The sequence below is a fragment of the Phyllobates terribilis genome, unplaced genomic scaffold (assembly GCF_046119375.1).
Source record: "Phyllobates terribilis strain yellow unplaced genomic scaffold, ASM4611937v1 Scaffold_2__4_contigs__length_985480577, whole genome shotgun sequence".
Lineage (NCBI taxonomy): Eukaryota > Metazoa > Chordata > Amphibia > Anura > Dendrobatidae > Phyllobates > Phyllobates terribilis.
Genome location: NW_027362762.1, coordinates 134253475 through 134274835, shown reverse-complemented (window position 1 = coordinate 134274835; position 21361 = coordinate 134253475). Strand labels below are relative to the sequence as shown.

The 21361-nt window shown below is 40.3% G+C and overlaps 1 protein-coding gene across 2 annotated transcripts in view; it reads left to right on the top strand.

The window, feature by feature from the left end:
* The window catches only part of LOC141197489 (uncharacterized), a 66662-nt gene that overhangs the window by 37568 nt on the left and 7733 nt on the right, over window positions 1-21361 (top strand). For both annotated transcript variants that reach the window (XM_073662695.1, XM_073662694.1), the window contains 7 exons: window positions 6537-6837; window positions 6938-7258; window positions 10114-10151; window positions 11740-11803; window positions 13501-13550; window positions 19265-19360; window positions 20715-20760. In XM_073662695.1, coding sequence (XP_073518796.1) covers window positions 6537-6837; window positions 6938-7258; window positions 10114-10151; window positions 11740-11803; window positions 13501-13550; window positions 19265-19360; window positions 20715-20760 — 916 coding nt within the window. The remainder of the gene's footprint in view (window positions 1-6536; window positions 6838-6937; window positions 7259-10113; window positions 10152-11739; window positions 11804-13500; window positions 13551-19264; window positions 19361-20714; window positions 20761-21361) is intronic.

Here is a 21361-nt window from a genome sequence, read left to right as displayed (position 1 = left end):
CAGGTGCAAGGCGCTTGGGGTATGTTTCTATCGGTTTTGCACATCGAGAGGCTGAAATTCTTGCCCATTCTTCCTTGCAAAACAGCTCGAGCTCATTGATGTTGGATGGAGGGCGTTTGTGAACAGCAGTTTTCAGCTCTTTCCACAGATTCTCGATTGGATTCAGGTCTGGACTTTGACTTGGCCATTCTAACACCTGGATATGTTTATTTTTGAACCTTTCCATTGTAGATTTTGCTTTACGTTTGGGATCATTGTCTTGTTTAAAGATAAATCTCCGTCCCAGTCTCGGGTCTTTTGCAGACTCCAAAAGGTTTTCTTCCAGAATGGTCCTGTATTTGGCTCCGTTCATCTTCCCATCAATTTTAACCATCTTCCCTGTCCTTGCTGAAGAAAAGCAGGCCCAAATCTTGATGATGCCACCACCATTTTTCACAGTGGGGATGGTGTTTTGAGGGTGATGAGCTGTGTTGCTTTTACGCCAAACGTATCGTTTTGCATTGTGGAAAAAAAGTTTGATTTTGGTTTCATCTAACCAGAGCACCTTATTCCACATGTTTGGTGTGTCTCCCAGGTGGCTTGCGGCAAACTTCAAATGAGACTTTTTATGGATATCTTTGAGAAATGGCTTTCTTCTTGCCACTCTTCCATAAAGGCCAGATTTGTGCAGTGTACGACTGATTGTTGTCCTATGGACAGACTCTCCTACCTCAGCTGTAGATCTGGGCAGTTCATCCAGAGTGATCATGGGCCTTTTGGCTGCATCTCTGATCAGTCTTCTGCTTGTTGGAGATGAAAGTTTAGAGGGATGGCCGGGTCTTGGTAGATTTGCTGTGGTCTGATACTTCTTCCATTTCAATATGATCGCTTGCACAGTGCGAGATAATTTGCATATTCCCACTGCATTTTGGGGTAAGTGAAGAGTCTCCGTGAGCTCAAAGAACACTGGATTTTGGCTGTTATAGCTGAAAAGAGGACATCGGTAAACCGCGCGCAGCTTTTTTCACTGTTTTCAGAACATTAACAGTAAGAACATGGAAGAGTCCAGGAGCCATTTGGTGAGCTGCATATCCTGCTACATGTTCACAGACTTGCCAGTGGAAAAGCCAAACTTCACATGCCAGAAATGCAAGCTTGTGTCCCTGTTGGAGGAAAAGTTGCGAAATCTAGAAGAGAGGTTAACTACCTTGAAAATCATTAAGGAAGGTGAAGAGTTCTTAGACAGAGCAGAATTATCTCTTCATGATTCAGAAAGAGAAGAAATTCGAACTGCACCTGAGGAAACAGAGGAATGGAAGCATGTGACCCAGAGAAGCAGGAGGATAGAGAGGCAGTCAGCACCTATACTGCTCAGGAACCAGTACCAGGCTCTCACACAGGAGAACCATGAAGAAATACAGCAAGATAAGACTTTGCCAGCAATGAATAACCTTGTAAGCCCTCAGAATCCTCCTGGATGGAGAAAGAAGAATGTTGTGAAGAAAAAACGGAGAGTGGTGGTCATGGGGGATTCCCTGTTAAGAGGAACAGAGGCTGCTATCTGCAGACCAGACATAACCTCAAGAGAAATGTGCTGTCTTCCAGGAGCAAAAATTAAAGATGTGTCTGACAGGATATCAAGACTCTTCAGACCTACAGATCACTACCCATTCCTGCTAATACATGTGGGGACAAATGACACTGCAAGAAAGGACCTGGAAACCATCTGCAGTGACTTTGAAGACTTGGGCAAGAAAGTGAAAGAATTGGGAGCGCAGGTGGTCTTCTCATCCATCCTCCCAGTGGATGGCCATGGAACAATGAGGTGGAATAAGATTCTACAGGTGAACAACTGGCTACGTCGATGGTGCCGTCAACAAGGATTTGGATTTCTGGATCACGGAATGAATTACCTATACGATGGACTACTTGCTAGAGATGGGGTGCACCTTACGAAGACTGAAAAGCATGTATTTGGAAGTCGCCTTGCTACACTCATCAGGAGAGCTTTAAACTAGAACAATGTGGGAAGGGAAGCAAAAGGCCAGAAAAAGCCATACAGCTGACAAATACTATTGAGATCTCTGCTACTGGAAGTGGAAAGGAAGAACAAAGACAAAACAATTTAAATAATAAAAATATGGGAGGAAGAGAAACCAATCACAAACTAAAATGTTTTTATACAAATGCACAAAGCATGGGCAACAAACAAGGAGAATTAGAACTACTAACGCAGGAAAAGAAATATGATGTCATTGGAATCACTGAAACTTGGTGGGACGATACACATGATTGGAATAAAAGGCTAAAAGGATACAACTTATTTGCAAGAAACAGACTTGATAAACGAGGAGGAGGTGTCGCATTGTATGTTAGAAAAGCGTATATCTGCACAGAGATTGAAGCTTCAGAGACTGGGAGTTCTGTGGAAACTGTTTGGGTAAGAATACAAGGAGAGAACAACGGAAAGGACACCATTGTAGGCATTTACTACAGGCCACCTGGGCAAGCTGAAGATATGGATGAACTCTTTATGTATCAAATGACCAAGTTCTCAAAAAAATATGACGTAGTGGTCATGGGAGATTTCAACTATCCAGACATTTGTTGGGAATCTCTCTCAAGTAAAACTAACAGGTCAAGCAAATTCTTATCCTCTCTTGCTGACAACTTTATCTTCCAAAAGGTAGGGGAGAAAACAAGGGGATCTGCTACTTTGGATCTAATCCTTATAAACAAGGAGGAAATGGTTGAGGAGGTAAAAGTGGCTGGGACCCTAGGAGGCAGCGATCATGCTATTATAGAATTTTGGATAACTAGAGGAGGAAGACATGTGAAGACTCAAACTTCAAGGTTAGATTTTAGAAAGGCAGATTTTAAGAGACTCAGAAAGAGAATAGGAGGGATCCAATGGCTGGATGTCCTTAAGGACAAAAATGTCCAGGAAGGATGGGAAATTTTTAAAAATGAGATTCTCAAAGCACAATCGTTAACAATCTGAAAAGTAGGAAGAATGGGAAGCATTTAAGGAAACCAGGATGGATGAACACAGAACTTAAACACCTGCTAAAAAGAAAGAAAGAAATGTTTATTAAATGGAAAGAGGGAGGCATATCTAAAGAAGATTATAATGCAGTCTGCAGATCCTGCAGGGCATGTATCAGGTTAGCTAAAGCTGACAATGAATTAAGGCTTGCAAGAGATGTCAAAAGCAATAAAAAAGGATTTTGGGGGTATGTCAAAAGTAAAAGAAAAGTCAAAGATGCTATAGGATTTTTACAGGATGAAAATGGAGAAATGGTAAGAGAGGATGTTGAGAAGGCCAAACTTTTTAATTCCTATTTTGCATCTGTTTTCTCTCAGAAAGAAAATGTAACATCAACTGATCTTCACTGTCCTTTTAAAGGAATAGAAGAATCCAAGTTATTTGTAAACAGAAAGATTGTGAGGGAATATTTAGCTAACATAAATGAGTTCAAGTCTCCAGGTCCAGATGAATTACACCCCAGAGTACTGAAGGAGATCGTAGAAGAAATTTTAGAACCACTCTCCATAATCTTTGAAAATTCTTGGAGAACAGGAGAAGTCCCAGAAGACTGGAGAAGAGCAAATGTTGTTCCTATCTTCAAAAAGGGGAAGAAGGTGGACCCAGGGAACTATAGGCCGGTGAGTCTGACTTCTATACCAGGAAAGATCTTTGAACAAATTATTAAACAACATGTATGTAAGTACCTGGATAAGAATGAAGTGATTAACCAGAGTCAGCATGGGTTTATAACTAACAAGTCATGTCAGACTAACTTAATTTCCTTCTATGACAGAATCACTGACTGGGTGGATCAGGGAAATGCTGTAGATATAGTATATCTTGACTTCAGCAAAGCATTTGACAAAGTATCTCACACCATCCTTATTGAAAAAATGACCAAGTATGCAATGGACCAGGCAACTGTTAGGTGGATTCATAACTGGCTTAGTGATCGGACTCAAAGGGTGATTGTAAATGGCTTCACATCCAGCTGGATGAATGTCTCAAGTGGGGTACCACAGGGCTCCGTCCTGGGACCTGTATTGTTCAACATCTTTATCAATGATTTAGATGAAGGAATTGAGGGTAAACTGATTAAATTTGCTGATGACACAAAGCTAGGAGGGATAGCTAATACTAGAGAAGAGAGAGAGAGGATTCAAAAAGACCTAAATAAACTGGAGCAGTGGGCAGCAACCAACAGAATGTTTTTTAACAGGGAAAAATGCAAAGTACTACATCTGGGCAATAAAAATGAAAAAAGCATATACAGAATGGGAGGAATAGAGCTAAGCAACAGTACATGTGAAAAAGACTTAGGTATACTAATAGATCATAGACTGAACATGAGTCAACAGTGTGATGCAGCAGCAAAAAAGGCAAATACAATTCTGGGATGTATTAACAGAAGCATACAGTCTAGATCACGTGAAGTCATTATTAGTCTTTACTCCTCTTTGGTCAGACCTCATCTGGAATACTGTGTACAGTTTTGGGCACCACATTTTAAAAAAGACATAGACAAACTGGAGCAAGTTCAGAGAAGAGCGACCAGAATGGTGACTGGTCTGCAAACCATGTCCTATGAGGAACGGTTGCAGGATTTGGGAATGTTTAGCTTGCAAAAAAGAAGACTGAGAGGAGACTTAATAGCTGTCTACAAATATGTCAAGGGCTGTCACATTGTAGAAGGATCATCTTTATTCTCATTTGCACAAGGAAAGACTAGAAGCAATGGGATGAAACTAAATGGGAGGAGACACAGATTAGATATTAGAAAAACTTTTTGACAGTTAGGGTGATTAATGAGTGGAACAGGCTGCCACGAGAGGTGGTGAGTTCCCCTTCAATGGACGTCTTCAAACAGAGGCTGGACAGACATCTGTCTGAGATGATTTAGTGAATCCTGCTTTGAGCAGGGGGTTGGACCAGATGACCCAGGAGATCCCTTCCAACTCTACCATTCTATGATTCTATGATTCCTTGAGATGTTTAAAACTTGGGAAATCTTTTTGTATCCAAATCCGGCTTTAAACTTCGCCACAACAGTATCTCGGACCTGCCTGGTGTGTTCCTTGGTCTTCATGATGCTTTCTGCACTTGAAACAGAACCCTGAGACTATCACAAAGCAGGTGCATTTATACGGAGACTTGATTACACCCAGGTGGATTCTATTTATCATTACCAGTCATTTAGGACAACATTGGATCCTTCAGAGTTCCGCAATGAACTTCTGGAGTGAGTTTGCTGCACTGAAAGTAAAGGGGCCGAATATTATTGCACGCCCCATTTTTCAGTTTTCTTGTTGTTGATTCTTCCCAAAAAAATTTGAATTTTATATCTTTGTTTGAAGCCAGAAATGTGTCAAAAGGTAGAAAAGTTCAAGGGGGCCAAATACTTTCACAATGCACTGTATGTGTCAAGTCGTGTCCCTGACTTTGATGCATGCTCGTACCTTTCCCAGCAGATGATGGCTGATTTAATCAGCCATCATTTGCCTTTAACAGTCGTGGGTGGAGCGGAGTGCTACCCATGGCTCTTATGTTAAATGCCCCCGCCAGTCTTTGTAGATCCTCTCTGTTGTCCATATGCTTTAATAGGGCATATGTACAGGGGTTAATCCTGAGGGGCATACTCCTTTATTTTGTTTTCTTTGTTTTTTGAGCTTGTAAATCCCATATGTATTAACCTCGGCAACAGCCACTGTAAATGTAGCTGAAAAGTTTTGCTCATTCCATACGGCGCAGGTAGCGGATGTATTACATAGCCAACATCCCAGAGTAACTGATGAGGTGAAAGCTAGCTCTGTGAAGCTTAACCCCTGAAATGCCACTGTCAAACGTAACAGTAATATTTAAAAGGCTTCCTACATGGCAGCTATCATCACAACCCTATAAAGACCGCACAACACCTTTTTGTGTCACTGATGAGTTGCCATGCCAGCTTGAGGTCAAATAAATGCCTCATATGTGCCATGTTAGAATTCCTTTAAAGCCCAACCTGTGGCCGGACTTCATAGGATATCGTCAATTTTACAATACAGTGTGATACTACAGCGCTCAACAAGTCCGATAAGAGGTCTAATTAAAAAATGTGTTTAAAACACAAACATCAAAAATCTGAAAAAAAGCCATTAAATATAAAATTACCCCCCTGTTCACCATTCATATATTTAAAAAAAACAATCCTTAAGTTTTGGTATTGTTATAATCAGTACTGACTGGAAGAATGTTGCCAGGTAACATGCAATGAGCAATGTAAAAACAGTGGCAGAATTGCATTTTTTTTTCACTGCAGTGTTAGTGTCATTTAAAGTTACAATTTGTCAATTTGTCCTACAAAAAAAACTCCCTCATACGTTTTGTCAACGGAAATATAAAAAAAAGTTATGGTTCTTGGAAGAAAAGGAGGAAAAAACAAAGCTCAAAAAAAAAGCCTGTTCATTAAGGTGTTGATAAGACCTTTCAGCGTATTAGATTGCTGGTGTTTGGGGACCTCTTAAAACTAATCTTGTTGTTTTTCTTGCAGGGTGAAATGACTACAGATGATGCTATGAATACCGATGTCCCCAAAACCTCAGCATCTTCAGACAATTCTGAAAGGGACAAGACTCCAGAGAGACTGCCAGACATTAATGTGCATGGTATTCCCTCAAGATACTCTTCTGAGAAAAAACATTTCACAGAAGAACAAACTGTTTCATCACAAGATGAGAAAATGCCAGACAAAGTGTCAAAGAGTTTCTCTAAAAGAAAAAGGAACTTAAACAATGTGATTTCTATTCTCCATAGCACATTGTCCTCGGACAGTGATGCACCAGACAGATCAGGTATAAGTACACTTGATGCAGCTCCATGCTCAGCTGCTAGTAAATCTATAGGAGATGATACATTGGTAGAATGTTCTGATTTTTTTTAATGTCCAACCAGCTAAGGACCTTCAAACTCAAGCAACTTCCGAAAGCCATCCTTCAGGGCGTTCTTCCATGACAGAACCGGAATCGATTCTCCGCTCTCCACTTACTCTGGAGAAGGATGGGAGCAAGGCAGAAGTATCTACCAGCATCAGTGATGCCTCAGTGGAGACAATGGAAAATGACTTGTCAACATCCCTCCTCTCTAATGGAGAAAGCTTCCCTGTGACAAGTCCCAGTAATGTTACAACATTGCTTAAAGAAAAAGCACAGAACAAAAGAAGAATCTCTAATATTGCCAGCCCACAACAGATAATGGCAATCTCCAGAAAACTAGGTGTGTGACTTCATTTACATGACCATCTGACAATAGTCTCATTGAGATGACTACTGGAGATCTGTTAGTCCCTATGGAAAAGGTCTCTGACTGGGGGCTTTTTCCGGAGCAAATATTTATGGCACAAAGGCGTATCATATGGGCGGCTGTTCCTTGTAGTGTAGCTCGTACCGTCCCCTCCATTGTTTATACACATACAGAGCCATGCTTTATGGTGACTGTGCCTGGTACTGTAGCTCAGTACCATCCCTTCCATTGTTTACACACACACAGAGCCATGTCATATGGGTGACTGTGCCTGGTACTGTAGCTCAGTACCGTCCCCTCCATTGTTTATACACACACAGAGCCGTGTTATATGGGTGACTGTGGCTGGTACTGTAGCTCCGTACCATCCCTTCCATTGTTTACACACACAGAGCCTTGTCATATGGGTGACTGTGCCTGGTACTGTAGCTCCGTACCATCCCTTCCATTGTTTACACACACAGAGCCTTGTCATATGGGTGACTGTGCCTGGTACTGTAGCTCCGTACCATTCCTTCCATTGTTTACACACACAGAGCCTTGTCATATGGGTGACTGTGCCTGGTACTGTAGCTCCGTACCATTCCTTCCATTGTTTACACACACAGAGCCTTGTTATATGGGTGACTGTGCCTGGTACTGTAGCTCAGTACCGCCCCCTTCATTGTTTATACACATACAGAGCCATGCTTTATGGTGACTGTGCCTGGTACTGTAGCTCAGTAACATCCCTTCCATTGTTTACACACACACAGAGCCTTGTCATATGGGTGACTGTGCCTGGTACTGTAGCTCAGTACCATCCCTTCCATTGTTTACACACACAGAGCCTTGTCATATGGGTGACTGTGCCTGGTACTGTAGCTCCGTACCATTCCTTCCATTGTTTACACACACACAGAGCCGTGTTATATGGGTGACTGTGCCTGGTACTGTAGCTCAGTACCATCCCTTTCATTGTTTACACACACAGAGCCTTGTCATATGGGTGACTGTGCCTGGTACTGTAGCTCAGTACCATTCCTTCCATTGTTTACACACACAGAGCCTTGTTATATGGGTGACTGTGCCTGGTACTGTAGCTCAGTACCATCCCTTCCATTGTTTACACACACACAGAGCCTTGTTATATGGGTGACTGTGCCTGGTACTGTAGCTCAGTACCATCCCTTCCATTGTTTACACACACAGAGCCTTGTTATATGGGTGACTGTGCCTGGTACTGTAGCTCAGTACCATCCCTTCCATTGTTTATACACACACAGAGCCTTGTCATATGGGTGACTGTGCCTGGTACTGTAGCTCAGTAACATCCCTTCCTTTTGTTTACACAGTAAGAGGCATTTCTTCTGGTTCTTCTGGTACTGGTGCTCATTCCCAATCACATGAATGAGACTGAGCGGCAGCACTAGGCACCTGGAAGTGTAGATGTTCCTATGTAAAGAATGATGGGGACCCACATGGCCCCTTCATCCTGTTGACTGTCAAGATCTAAATTGTTGAGCCTTGACTGACCTTACATTGACCTATCCTAGTTAATTTTTTTTTTAGTCCTGTAAAACCTTTATTTCCAATAGAAATTGATAGTTTCTGAAAATTCAGATCCATAACACAGGTTCGTAATACTTGTCCAATTTTAAATCCCTTATTATAACTTATGATATGATGCCTATTTTTATAAGGAAGAAAAGTTTACTGACAATATGAGAATAAACATGAAGAAAACACACCTGCGAATGATAAAATATTGTCATAAGTCTCTGTTCACATCATTCTTCTAGCTTTTGTATTTAACAGAAGCCAAAACGTTGCAACAGATCAATTGCACAACGTACACCAGCTTTGTCTGATAGACCCTACTGACTTGGGGGTCCTTTGGATTCTGCTGAATTATCCAGAGTTTTGACAAGAAAATCAGCACTGATGCTGGTGTGAACAGAGCCTGTTATGTTTGAAAGACTAATAAATATGGTTGCATGTGACTTCTCTGTGTATTTCACAGTGGTCCTAAACTAGACATACGTACTGGTATCCTAAACTAAATTGCTGAGCTGAAAAAATGTGTGTGCGTGTTACCTGATCCTGCAGTCAGGCCATTTTCAATTGCCTGCTGTTTCTTGCTAACCTAACCACTAGGGGGGCTTATGCGCTTACTGTATACTGTTTTTTTTCTTAAAGGGGTTTTTCCTGTGCTGAGATAATCTTATTAATGTTCCCCTGCTGTGCACTATGTAATGGCAGTGTCTGACCATACAGGGACATGGTCTGATCATACCACATCTCCTGGGGGAGGGGAAGGAAATGAGTATACAGACAGGACAGCACAGGATCACAGCTGATTCTTTCTGTGAGGAAAAGCTTTTGCTATTTATTTTTAAACATGCTTTACCTCACAGAAAGCAGCACCTGCAATCCCATGCTGTCCTGTCTGTGTACCCTTTTGCGTCCTTCCCTGGCCATGATCAGTAGTATGTGCAGACCATGTTCCAGCACGGTCAGACACAGCCATTACACAGAGGCTCATTTGGAACTTTATGGAACTTTATTTTTATTTCAAATCCATTAATTAAATTCTACTTTGAGGGATAACCCTTTTTAAGATTTTCATTTTAAATGAATGCCTTGAACTTGTAAGTGCCCCATAGTGGCAAGCAGCCAGGACATTGACTTTTTTTTATATAGCTTTCTTTTACTGAGCTCTGCAAGATTTGACAATATTATTATTTTACATGGGTGTTTTATATGGACAAATATTGTGTGTTTTGGAATTTTATATGCATTTTTAAAATTGGAAATGTTTTATAATTTTAACTCTTCTTTTATTTCAGGGACTCTTACCGGACAGTTCAGGAGTATCGTTCCACAGGTAACTGAATTCCTAGACAACCGCTTTATCAGCTTAATAAACTCTGTTAAAGGGAATCTGTCAGTAGGTTTTTGGTATGTAATCTGAAGACCGCAGGAGATATAGGCCAAAACAGAAAGTTGAATGATATGTCCTTTTTTACCATGTGTGGTGTTGTCTTATATTGAAGGGTTTATCACTTGTGATTAGCATTCCCCAGACTACATCACTCCAACCCTGCCCCTCCCTCAGTGATGAGCAGCTCACTGTCTATAGACAATGTATATACAGAGCCTGGTGTGGGCGGGGTTAGCTTCCTCAGCTCTGCTGCATTGCTAAATCTATCAGCTCTGATTGTGTCAGAACGGCTGCTCCCAGTAATCTAAGTGACAGATCGTTGGAATCAGGGTCTCTCTTCTTTCTTTACACTGCTCTCAGATGAGGTACCAAAACCTGCTGACAGATTCCCTTTAAGGCCCAATCCACAAAAGAAAATAAAAATCATGCAAACCCAATACTACTGCCCAAACTGATAATATCGGGGGGAGAAAAGGATCAACGTGTTGGAATTTCAACTGCTAATCCTTGTGCTTGACGGGGAGATAAACCTATGCCAAATAAGTCTGTGATCCTCTCTCGCATGGGAAACACAGAAGCATCCGGTCGAGCCGAGCATTTCTCAGTATGGGGAATCGAGGGAGATAGCTGTCAGCCAAACGATTATTCACCTGACTGCTACCTAATATGTATGGCCATCTTTAGCCTTAGTATAATACAACAGTGTGCAGACTGGGATACTGATCAGCATAATGAAGAGATTTACACAAGGACTGAACTGATACCCACCAATAAGACATTTAACCAAACCTGGCACAAGTGCAGGCCAGTCAGGTTAATCTGTAACCCCACCCCCACCACTGATTGGCAGCAGGCTGACAATATACACAGGAAGCTGCCAATCAGGGGTGTGGGCGGGGTTATACACAGCTCAGCATTCAGAGAACTGCTACATCTACAGCAAAGAAAATGGAATTTTATCAAAACTGCACCGAGCAGCCCAATAAGTGATACATCTCTGGAATCCGGCCCTTACACGATGCTGCTCTTGGGTTACATAGCAAAAAAAACTGCTGACAAATTCCCTTCTTTACCTTGCTTGTAGAAATGTATTTTGCTGTATTTGAGAAATCTATAGCTTGAAATTATATGCTATTGAATTGCAAGTGCAGTGGGGTTGGACATTGCACTTGAAGCTCTCCTGCGCTCTCACCCTATTCCCTGCCTGCTTCTTGCCTGACTCTTGTTTTAGTGACCTATCATTCAGAGACAGGAAGCACTCAACTGAATGTGGAAAGGGAGAGAGGACTGGGAGCTGTAAGTACAATGCCCGCCTACTGTACCTTTAACTCATTAGCATGCAATTTCAACTATGGATTTCTCTAAACCAGAAAAATGGATTTCTACAAGAAAAACGATTTAATCAGCATTAAAACACCTTTATATACATGCTATTTGTTTAGAATATAAAATCTTGACAGGTTCTCTTTAAATTCCCAAAATAGCATTTCATGGCTTATAAGTCTCCTTACACTTATATTTTTTCATTTAGATACAAAGTACTATAAATTGTCCAAGAAGAAACACCGCTAAGAATGCTGAACAAAATGCAGATGGTAAATAATAATTACTGTGATCTAATGTTAAAGGGGATGTCCAGCAAAGTACATTTTAATCAATAGATCCTGGAATAGTAGTAATTTCCACAATTGGATGTGTTTAAAAAAAAAAAAAAAAAAAATGTTCCTGTGCTGAGATAATCTTATAAATGTGCCCCTGCTGTGTACTGTGTAATGGCTGTGTCTGACCGTACAGGAACATGGTCTGTACAGAGGTCATCAACAGACCGTGATTGCGTTGCAGGAGCACCAATGGGTGCAGAGAATGACCCGCCCCCATGCTGGCGTGCTGTGTTAATGCTGCTATCAGAGTTTGACAGCGGCATTTAACAGGTTAATAGTTGCAAGCGGAGCCCTGCTCCACCTGCAACTGTTAGAGGCCGGTCCTGGAACAGCCATTACCAAAACGGCTTTCTCCATACACCCAATAACGACTTGAGCCATACATGTACATCAGATTTTGGAATGGGGCGTCATAGAAATGTTTTACCTCACAGAAAGAATCAGATGTGATCCCGAGCTGTAATTTCTGTATACTCTTTTGCTTCCTCCCCTGCCCAGGAGATGTGGTATGATCAGACCATGTTCCTGTACGGTCAGACACAGCCATTACACAGAACACAGCAGGGGCACATTTATAAGATTATCTCAGCACAGGAACATTTTTTTTTAACACATCCAATTGTGGAAGTTATAATTATTCCAAGATCTATTGATTTAATATGTACTTTGTTCGTAGATAAAACCCCTTTAATTCCAGAAATAGAAATCTTAGAAAGCAAGAATGATATAGCTGTAGTAAAATGTGTGATCTTAATGTTGATTGCCGCGGTCTTGGAAGCTTGATATAAGATCACCTGTAGAGTGATGGCATTGGCAGCAGTAACATTAGTGTCTTATAAGAGACATATCCATTCTGAATACAGCCACCATGACAGTTAAGAAATTGTCATACATCCTGCAGCCCAACAGGCAGACGGGTCTATAACCAGATTGTGCTCCATATGAAATGCTAAGACCAGGTTTTCAAATGAAAACTAAGAAAGCCCCCAAAATGCAAAGTATATCCTATCCGAAAATGAGACCTAGCTCTAAATAAAAGCATAGATAAATGTATTGATGACTTATTAAAACTGTAAATTTACACACAGTATAGATAAGAACCACCTGCATGGGGCACAGCCGCCAGTACATCACAAAAACCATGAGCGTGGTGACCATCCGTAATAAATGACCAAGTAACAGCAAGTCTAATCAAAGGCAGCACAGAGGTAACTCACCCGAGGTGCTTGTTTCTGCCCCCATGCTCCCCAGCCCACATCTTGTCGTCTTTCTCAGAGTTGTCTAGTTGGACACTTCTTCTTCAACAGAGGCTGCGAGAGTAACCTAGAGTTATTATACAGCTTCAATACTCCAGTATGGGAGTTCTCCTTTTTGGGTTATATGGGGGGTTCTAATAGGGCATATGTACAGGGGTTATCATCAAGAGAATATGCCTTTAACTGGTTGTTGGCTAATGACTGTTGTCCCATTGCGATTAGGAGTGAGCAACGACTATAGTTCTGCATGCATCCACAGCCTGGCCGAATGGTATCCAATAGATTGTTCTACCATGCATATATCATTCTAGGAAACTACCTCACAACCTCAGAGGTTTCCCTCTTGTACAACTGGATACTTTTTTTTTTTTGCAGGCCATGCCCCCTCTAAAATACCACCAAAGCCAAAAACAAGTGCTCGGCCAGTAAGTAGAAGAAAAGTACATTTATGTTTTTTATTATTAAAGAATGTTAGTAGGTAACATACAGTGGGTACGGAAAGTATTCAGACCCCTTTTAAATTTTTCACTCTTTGTTTCATTGCATCCATTTAGTAAATTCTAAAGTTCATTTTTTTCGCATTAAAGTACACTCTGCACCCCATCTTGACTGAAAAAAAACACAGAAATGTAGAAATTTTTGCAAATTTATTTAAAAAAAAAAAACCTGAAATATCACATGGTCATAAGTATTCAGACCCTTTGCTCAGTATTGAGTAGAAGCCCCCTTTTGAGCTAGTACAGCCATGAGTCTTCTTGGGAATGATGCAACAAGTTTTTCAAACCTGAATTTGGGGATCCTCTGCCATTCTTCCTTGCAGATCCTGTCCAGTTCCGTCAGGTTGGATGGTGAACGTTGGTGGACAGCCATTTTCAGGTCTCTCCAGAGATGCTCAATTGGGTTTAGGTCAGGGCTCTGGCTGGGCCAGTCAAGAATGGTCACAGAGTTCTGAAGCCACTCCTTTGTTATTTTAGCTGTGTGCTTAGGGTCATTGTCTTGTTGGAAGGTGAATCTTCAGCTTAATCTGAGGTCTAGAGCACTCTGGAAGGGGTTTTCATCCAGGATATCTCTGTACTTGGCCGCATTCATGTTTCCTTCAATTGCAACCAGTCTTCCTGTCTCGGCAGCTGAAAAATACCCCCATAGTATGATGCTGCCACCACCATGTTTCACTGTTGGGATTGTATTGGGCAGGTGATGAGCAGTGACTGGTTCTCTCCACACATACTGCTTAGAATTATCACCAAAAAGTTCTATCTTTGTTTCATCAGACCAGAGAATCTTATTTCTCATAGTCTGGGAGTCCTTCATGTGTTTTTGAGCAAACTTTATGCGGGCTTTCATATGTCTTGCACTGAGGAGATGCTTCCATCGGGCCACTCTGCCATAAAGGCCTGACTGGTGGAGGGCTGCAGTGATAGTTGACTTTGTGGAACTTTCTCCCATCTCCCTCCTGCATCTCTGGAGGTCAGCCACAGTGATCTTTGGGGTTCTTCTTTACCTGTCTCACCAAGGCTCTTCTCCCACGATTGCTCAGTTTGGCTGGACTGCCAGGTCTAGGAAGACTTCTGGTGGTCCCAAACTTCTTCCATTTAAGGATTATGGAGGCCACTGTGCTGTTAGGAACCTTGAGTAATGCAGAAATTCTTTTTTAACCTTGACCAGATCTGTGCCTTGCCACAATTCTGTCTCTGAGCTCCTTCGGCAGTTCCTTTGAGCTCATGATTCTCATTTGGTCTGACATGCACTGTGAGCGGTGAGGTCTTATATAGACAGGTGTGTGCCTTTCCAAATCAAGTCCTATCAGTTTAATTAAACACAGCTGGACTCCAATGAAGGCGTAGAACCATCTCAAGGAGGATCACAAGGAAATGGACAGCATGTAACTTAAATATGAGTTTTGAGCAAAGGGTCTGAATACTTATGACCATGTGATATTTCAGTTTTTCTTTTTTTAATAAATTTGCAAAAATTTCTACATTTGTTTTTTTTCAGTCAAGATGGGGGCAGAGTGTACTTTAATGAGAAAAAAAAAATGAACTTTTTAGAATTTACCAAATGGCTGCAATGTAGCAAAGAGTGAAACATTTAAAGGGGTCTGAATTCTTTCCGTACCCACTGTAGGTATATATGTGTGTATGAGTGTGTGTTTTGCCAAGTATTTAAAGGGCTCGGATACGGCTTTAAAGAAGGCGATTAATTTTTATTATAATTAAATGATTACAGAAAATAGGAAACGGTGTGATATTGTGTAAACTTTTGCATAATATAAATCACAGAGGTAAACTACTTACTGCGCACGCTATACAGGTAAAACTTCACCAGGAGCAACATACATCATTTGTCCGGGAGACCTCAGCCATGAGAAGCAAAACAGCGAAGACAGAAAAAAGTCCTGGGATGAATCCACACTGCGACGTCAGGGCGTCCCCTTTTAGTCCACAGGTCAACAGACTTCTGTCTTAGCTGAAAACTTCACTAGTTTGTCTTGTTTGAAAACACATGTTTGCGTAACCAAATACTACACAAATTCTGACAGGTTCTATTTGTTCGATATAGTATTTTTCTTCTGAGTGGCCAGCTCTTCAGATGTCAGTTAACACCAAACAAATATATCAAATATATCACCGGAGATGAAACGTGCCAAAGCCTCCTGGTACCAGATGTTTTACCATTCTATAAACACAGCATATTCTCACCAAATATTGCGAACGAATATAAACATGCATCGTTCTCACTAAACATTGATAAAAGAACGATGTGGTACTGGGTGATACTATAAACTAAACATTGATACTAGAGCTACTCGGTCCAGGTGTTGGGAAAATTACAGAAAGTACAAGGCTAACAAGCTGAACTGTTACTGTGAAATATCTTAAAGGGTTCTTTAAAAACAGGCTACCAATATGGATTCCTGATGGCCATTAACATCTTAGCACTACAGTGTGTGTGTGTGTGTGTGTGTGTGTATGTATGTATGTATGTACATACAGGTGCATGTCACTAAGTTAGAATATCATCAAAAAGTTAATTTATTTCTGTTCTTCAATACAAAAAGTGAAACTCCTATAATTTATAGTCATTACAAACAGAGTGATCTATTTCAAGTGTTTATTTCTGTTGATGATTATGGCTTACAGCCAATGAAAACACAAGTCATTATCTCAGTAAATTTAAAATAATTACCAAAAAACACCTGCAAAGGCTTCCTAAGCATTTAAAAGGTTCTTTAGTCTGTTTCAGTAGGTTCCACAATCATGGGGAAGACTGCTGACTTGACAGATGTCCAGAAGGCAGTCATTGAGTTCCAATTTTGATTTGGAAATCAAGGTCCCAGAGTCTAGAGGAAGAGTGGAGAGGCCACAATCATTGATGGTTTGGGGAGCCATGTCATCTGCTGGTGTAGGTCCACTGTGTTTTATCAAGACCAAAGTCAGCGCAGCCATCTACCAGGACATTTTAGAGCACTTCATGCTTCCCTCTGCCGACAAGCTTTTTGTAGATGGGAATTTCATTCTCCAGCAGGACTTGCACCTGTCCACACTGCCAAAAGTACCAATACCTGGTTTATACACAACAGTATCACTGTGCTTGATTGGCCAGCAAACTCACCTGACCTTAACCCCATAGAGAATCTATGGGGTATTGTCAAGAGGAAGATGAGAGACCCAACAATGCAGACGAGCTGAAGGCTGCTATCAAAGCAACCTGGGCTTCCATAACACCTCAGCAGTGCCACAGGCTGATCGCCTCCATGCCACGCCGCACTGATACAGTAATCGATGCAAAAGAATCCCTGACCAAGTACTGAGTGCATTTACTGAACATACATTTCAGTAGGCCAACATTTTGGATTTTAAAAACATTTTTCAAGCTGTTGTCATAAAGTATTCTAATTTACTGAGATAATGACTTTGTGTTTTCATTGGCTGTAAGCCATAATCATCAACATTAACAGAAATAAACACTTGAAATAGATCACTCTGTTTGTAATGACTCTATATAATATACGAGTATCACTTTTTGTATCGAAGGACTGAAATAAATAAACTTTCTGATGATATTCTAATTTAGTGAGATGCACGTGTGTGTGTGTATGTATGTATGTGTGTATATATATATATATATATATATGTATGTATGTGTGTGTGTATGTATATATATATACAGTCATATGAAAAAGTTTGGGCACCCCTATTAATCTTAAGCTTAATGTTCTATAAAAATTGGTGTTTTTGCAACAGCTATTTCAGTTTGATATATGTAATAACTGTTGGATACAGTAATGTTTCTGCCTTGAAATGAGGTTCATTGTACTAACAGAAAGTGTGCAATCTGCATTCAAACAAAATTTGACAGGTGCATAAGTATGGGCACCTCACCAGAAAAGTGACATTAATAGTTAGTAGATCCTCCTTTTGCAAAAATAACAGCCTCTAGTCGCTTCCTGTAGCTTTTAATGAGTTCCTGGATCCTGGATGAAGGTATTTTTGAACATTCCTCTTTACAAAACAATTCCAGTTCAGTTAAGTTTGATGGTCGTCGAGCATGGACAGCCCTCTTCAAATGATCCCACAGATGTTCAATGATATTCAGGTCTGGGGACTGGGATGGCCATTCCAGAACATTGTAGTTGTTCTTCTGCATGAATGCCTGAGTAGATTTGGAGCGGTGTTTTGGATCATTGTCTTGCTGAAAGATCCATCCACTTTGTAACTTCATATTTATCACTGATTCTTGAACACTATTGTCAAGAATCTGCTGATACTGAGTGGAATCCATGCGTCCCTCAACTTTAACAAGATTCCCAGTGCCGGCATTGACCACACAGCCCCAAAGCATGATGGAACCTCCACCAAATGTTACTGTGAGTAGCAAGTGTTTTTCTTGGAATGCTGTGTTTTTTTTGCCACCATGCATAACGCCTTTTTGTATGACCAAATAACTCAATCTTGATTTCATCAGTCCACAGGACCTTCTTCCAAAAAGAAATTGGCTTCTCCAAATGTGCTTTTGCATACCTCAGCCAACTCTGTTTGTGGCGTGCTTGCAGAAATGGCTTCTTTCGCATCACTCTCCCATACAGCTTCTCCTTGTGCAAAGTGCGTTGTATAGTTGACCGATGCACAGTGACACCATCTGCAGCAAGTTGATGCTGCAGCTCTCTGGAGGTGGTCTGAGGATTGTCCTTGACTGATCTCACCATTCTTCTTCTCTGCCTTTCTGATGTTTTTCTTGGCCTGCCACTTCTGGCCTTAACAAGAACTGTCCCTGTGTTCTTCCATTTCCTTACTATGTTCCTCACAGTGGAAACTGACAGGTTAAATCTCTGAGACAGCTTTTTGTATGCTTCGCCTGAACAACTATGTTGAATAATCTTTGTTTTCAGATCATTTGACAGTTGTTTTGAGGAGCACATGATGCCACTCTTCAGAGGAGATTCAAACAGGAGAACAACTTGCAAGTGGCCACTTTAAGTAGCTTTTCTCATGATTGCATACACCTGGCTCTGAAGTTCAAAGCTCCATGAGGTTACAAAACCAAAAAAAGTGCTTTAGTAAGTCAGTAAAAAGTAGGTAGGAGTATTTAAAACAAGAAAATGATAAGGGTGCCCATACTTATGCACCTTTCAAATTTTGTTTGAATGCAGATTGCACATTTTCTGTTAGTACAATAAACCTCATTTCAATGCAGAAACATTACTGTGTCCAACAGTTATTACATATATCAAACTGAAATAGCTGTTGCAAAAACACCAATTTTTATAAAACATTAAGCTTAAGATTAATAGGGGTGCCCAAACTTTTTCATATGACTGTATGTGTATATATATATATATGTGTGTGTATATATATATGTGTATATATATATATATATATATATATATATATGTGTGTATATATATATATATATATATATATATATATATATATATATATATATATATATATATATATATATATATATATGTGTGTGTATATATATATGTATATATATGTGTATATATATATATATATATATATATATATGTATATATGTGTATATATGTATATATGTGTATATGTATATATGTGTATATGTATATATGTATATGTATATATATATATATACATATTGTAACATTATGTTAATTCTGCAGAGAGAAGCCACTGAACTGAAACGACTTCGTAGCAGTGCTGGCTGGATTGTGAAGAGAGGGCATAGTAGGCGACAACTGTCAGTGAAGACGTTACCTGTGAGTCCTTAGATGTGTACTGTATTTTCCTATGAGGTATTGTTGTAATGTTGGCCTTTATACAGTAGACTTTGTTCAGTAATAGTATGGACATTATGGGGCATATTTATTAATATTGTCTAATTCATAAGGTTTCTTTACACTGCACTATTATTGGGAACCAGCGTGTTTCACAATAATCGTGCAGTCACTCGTTTGTAGGGTGAAATGAGCTTTTGTTCGCCCAAACACCATAATTTTTTCCATCGCTTCGTCGTGTGTAAATAGGATATGTGCTGCCGAGAGCAATGTCAGTGTAAGCACTGAGTGATCTGTTACGGAGCGCTCAGTGCGCATCTGAAGCCGGATCGAGCTCTGTAAAAAGGATCATTAAGAACTGTCGACCAGCAAACGTGTTGCCAGTCAGCAGTCATTTAACGCTGCACTTCACATGTCGACCTTTAGTCTGTGGAAATTAAGACCAAACAGTTTTTTAAAATGTCCCAGATTTATCATAGTGATAAATGCTGTTTGATAAATCTGGTGCACCGATCTAATCTAAAGTTACAGCAACTATTAGTTGGCTTACTTTGTGCCAGGAATGTGCACCCTAAATTTAGCCCTTTTTTGGCACACAGGGTCACACACACTGCCACGCTGACACTCCATCAGGATCTCCTGTTTTCACCAAATTCGGCTCTCAGCTGAAAAATGTACAAAAATTGTCAAAAACACAAATATGGCGCAAGTCTTTAATTTCAGGGTTGGAGGGTTTTTTTTGCATAAATTGCTCCAGAATTCGCGAGAGTTTAGCTTGATAAAAATGCCCCAATATTTCTTACTTGTACAGTGGGGTTATTTGATAACAGCATGTCTTTATTTTTGTTCATATACATAGAAAAGTAGAGCTAGGTACTATGTTGTCTTTGAAATTGGTGTGAAAAATGATTTAGTTACGAAATCTACCTGCCAGTGAGAAATATAGATCCAAGCTGGCACTAAGGAAGATGAAAAGTTAAAGCTCTAAAATAAAAACCAGAGATATAATAAGAAAATTAAATATTAAAGGGGTTGTCCTATTTCAGAAAACTTTTTCCCACAGATACTGTTAGCTTTAAAAGAAAAAAAAACAAACTAAGCTTTTCTTGCCCTCCTTGGTCCAGCAGTGTCTCTCTGTAGGTGTTGTTTGGCTGCAGTGGTGACTCCACATGGACAGCGCTGCAGTCAATCACGAAGTAGAGCTGCTGAACTCTTAAGGGTAAGTGTAAGAATAAGTAAAGCAAAGTTTGTTATTTTAAAGTTAATTGTGTCTGCAGGAAAGTCTACAACTTTATCAATCTTCTTTCTTACTGACCTTCCTATTTTATGCTTTCAGGCAGAGAATAATCCTCATGAACCCTTGAGAAATTGGAAAACTTCAGGTATATCTTGTGGATACTGTAATCTTGTCTTCCAGTCAGTTACTATTTTGTTCAGCTTTTTCCATATTTTATTTTTCTCACACTGACTGATGTCAGCCTGTAATACTATTTCATTAGCTTTCCTGACTGAAGCTCATTTGTGGTGTCACCGTATCTCATCGGCCCCAACAATCTCAATATCTGACATATCCTCATGATCTGTCTTAATCAGGAACATTGCTTTATGCTTATAGGATGTTGCTGTTAAATGACTATTCTCAGGCATGCTATATTTAGGGTAAATGCAGACTTTGGAATTGGCCGCAGCAGTTTTTACATGGAGTGATTTTTGTAATCGAAATTGACCGTAGTTCTATTTGGCTAAAGGGACATGCCGGCCTCCATTTCTAGTGACTGAGGGCTCATGTAGACGTCCGATTTTCACGTATGAGTGCTATCCTTGGTTTTCACGGATGGCACTCGTACTTTTAATAGTCTATGGGTCCATTCACATATCTGTGATTTTTCACGGATGTCCAATTTTGATCAGGCCTCACTCGGACAATTTTCATGGACTGTTGTCAGAATGAAGAAGGTGAAGAAAGTTTTTGTTTTTTGTTTT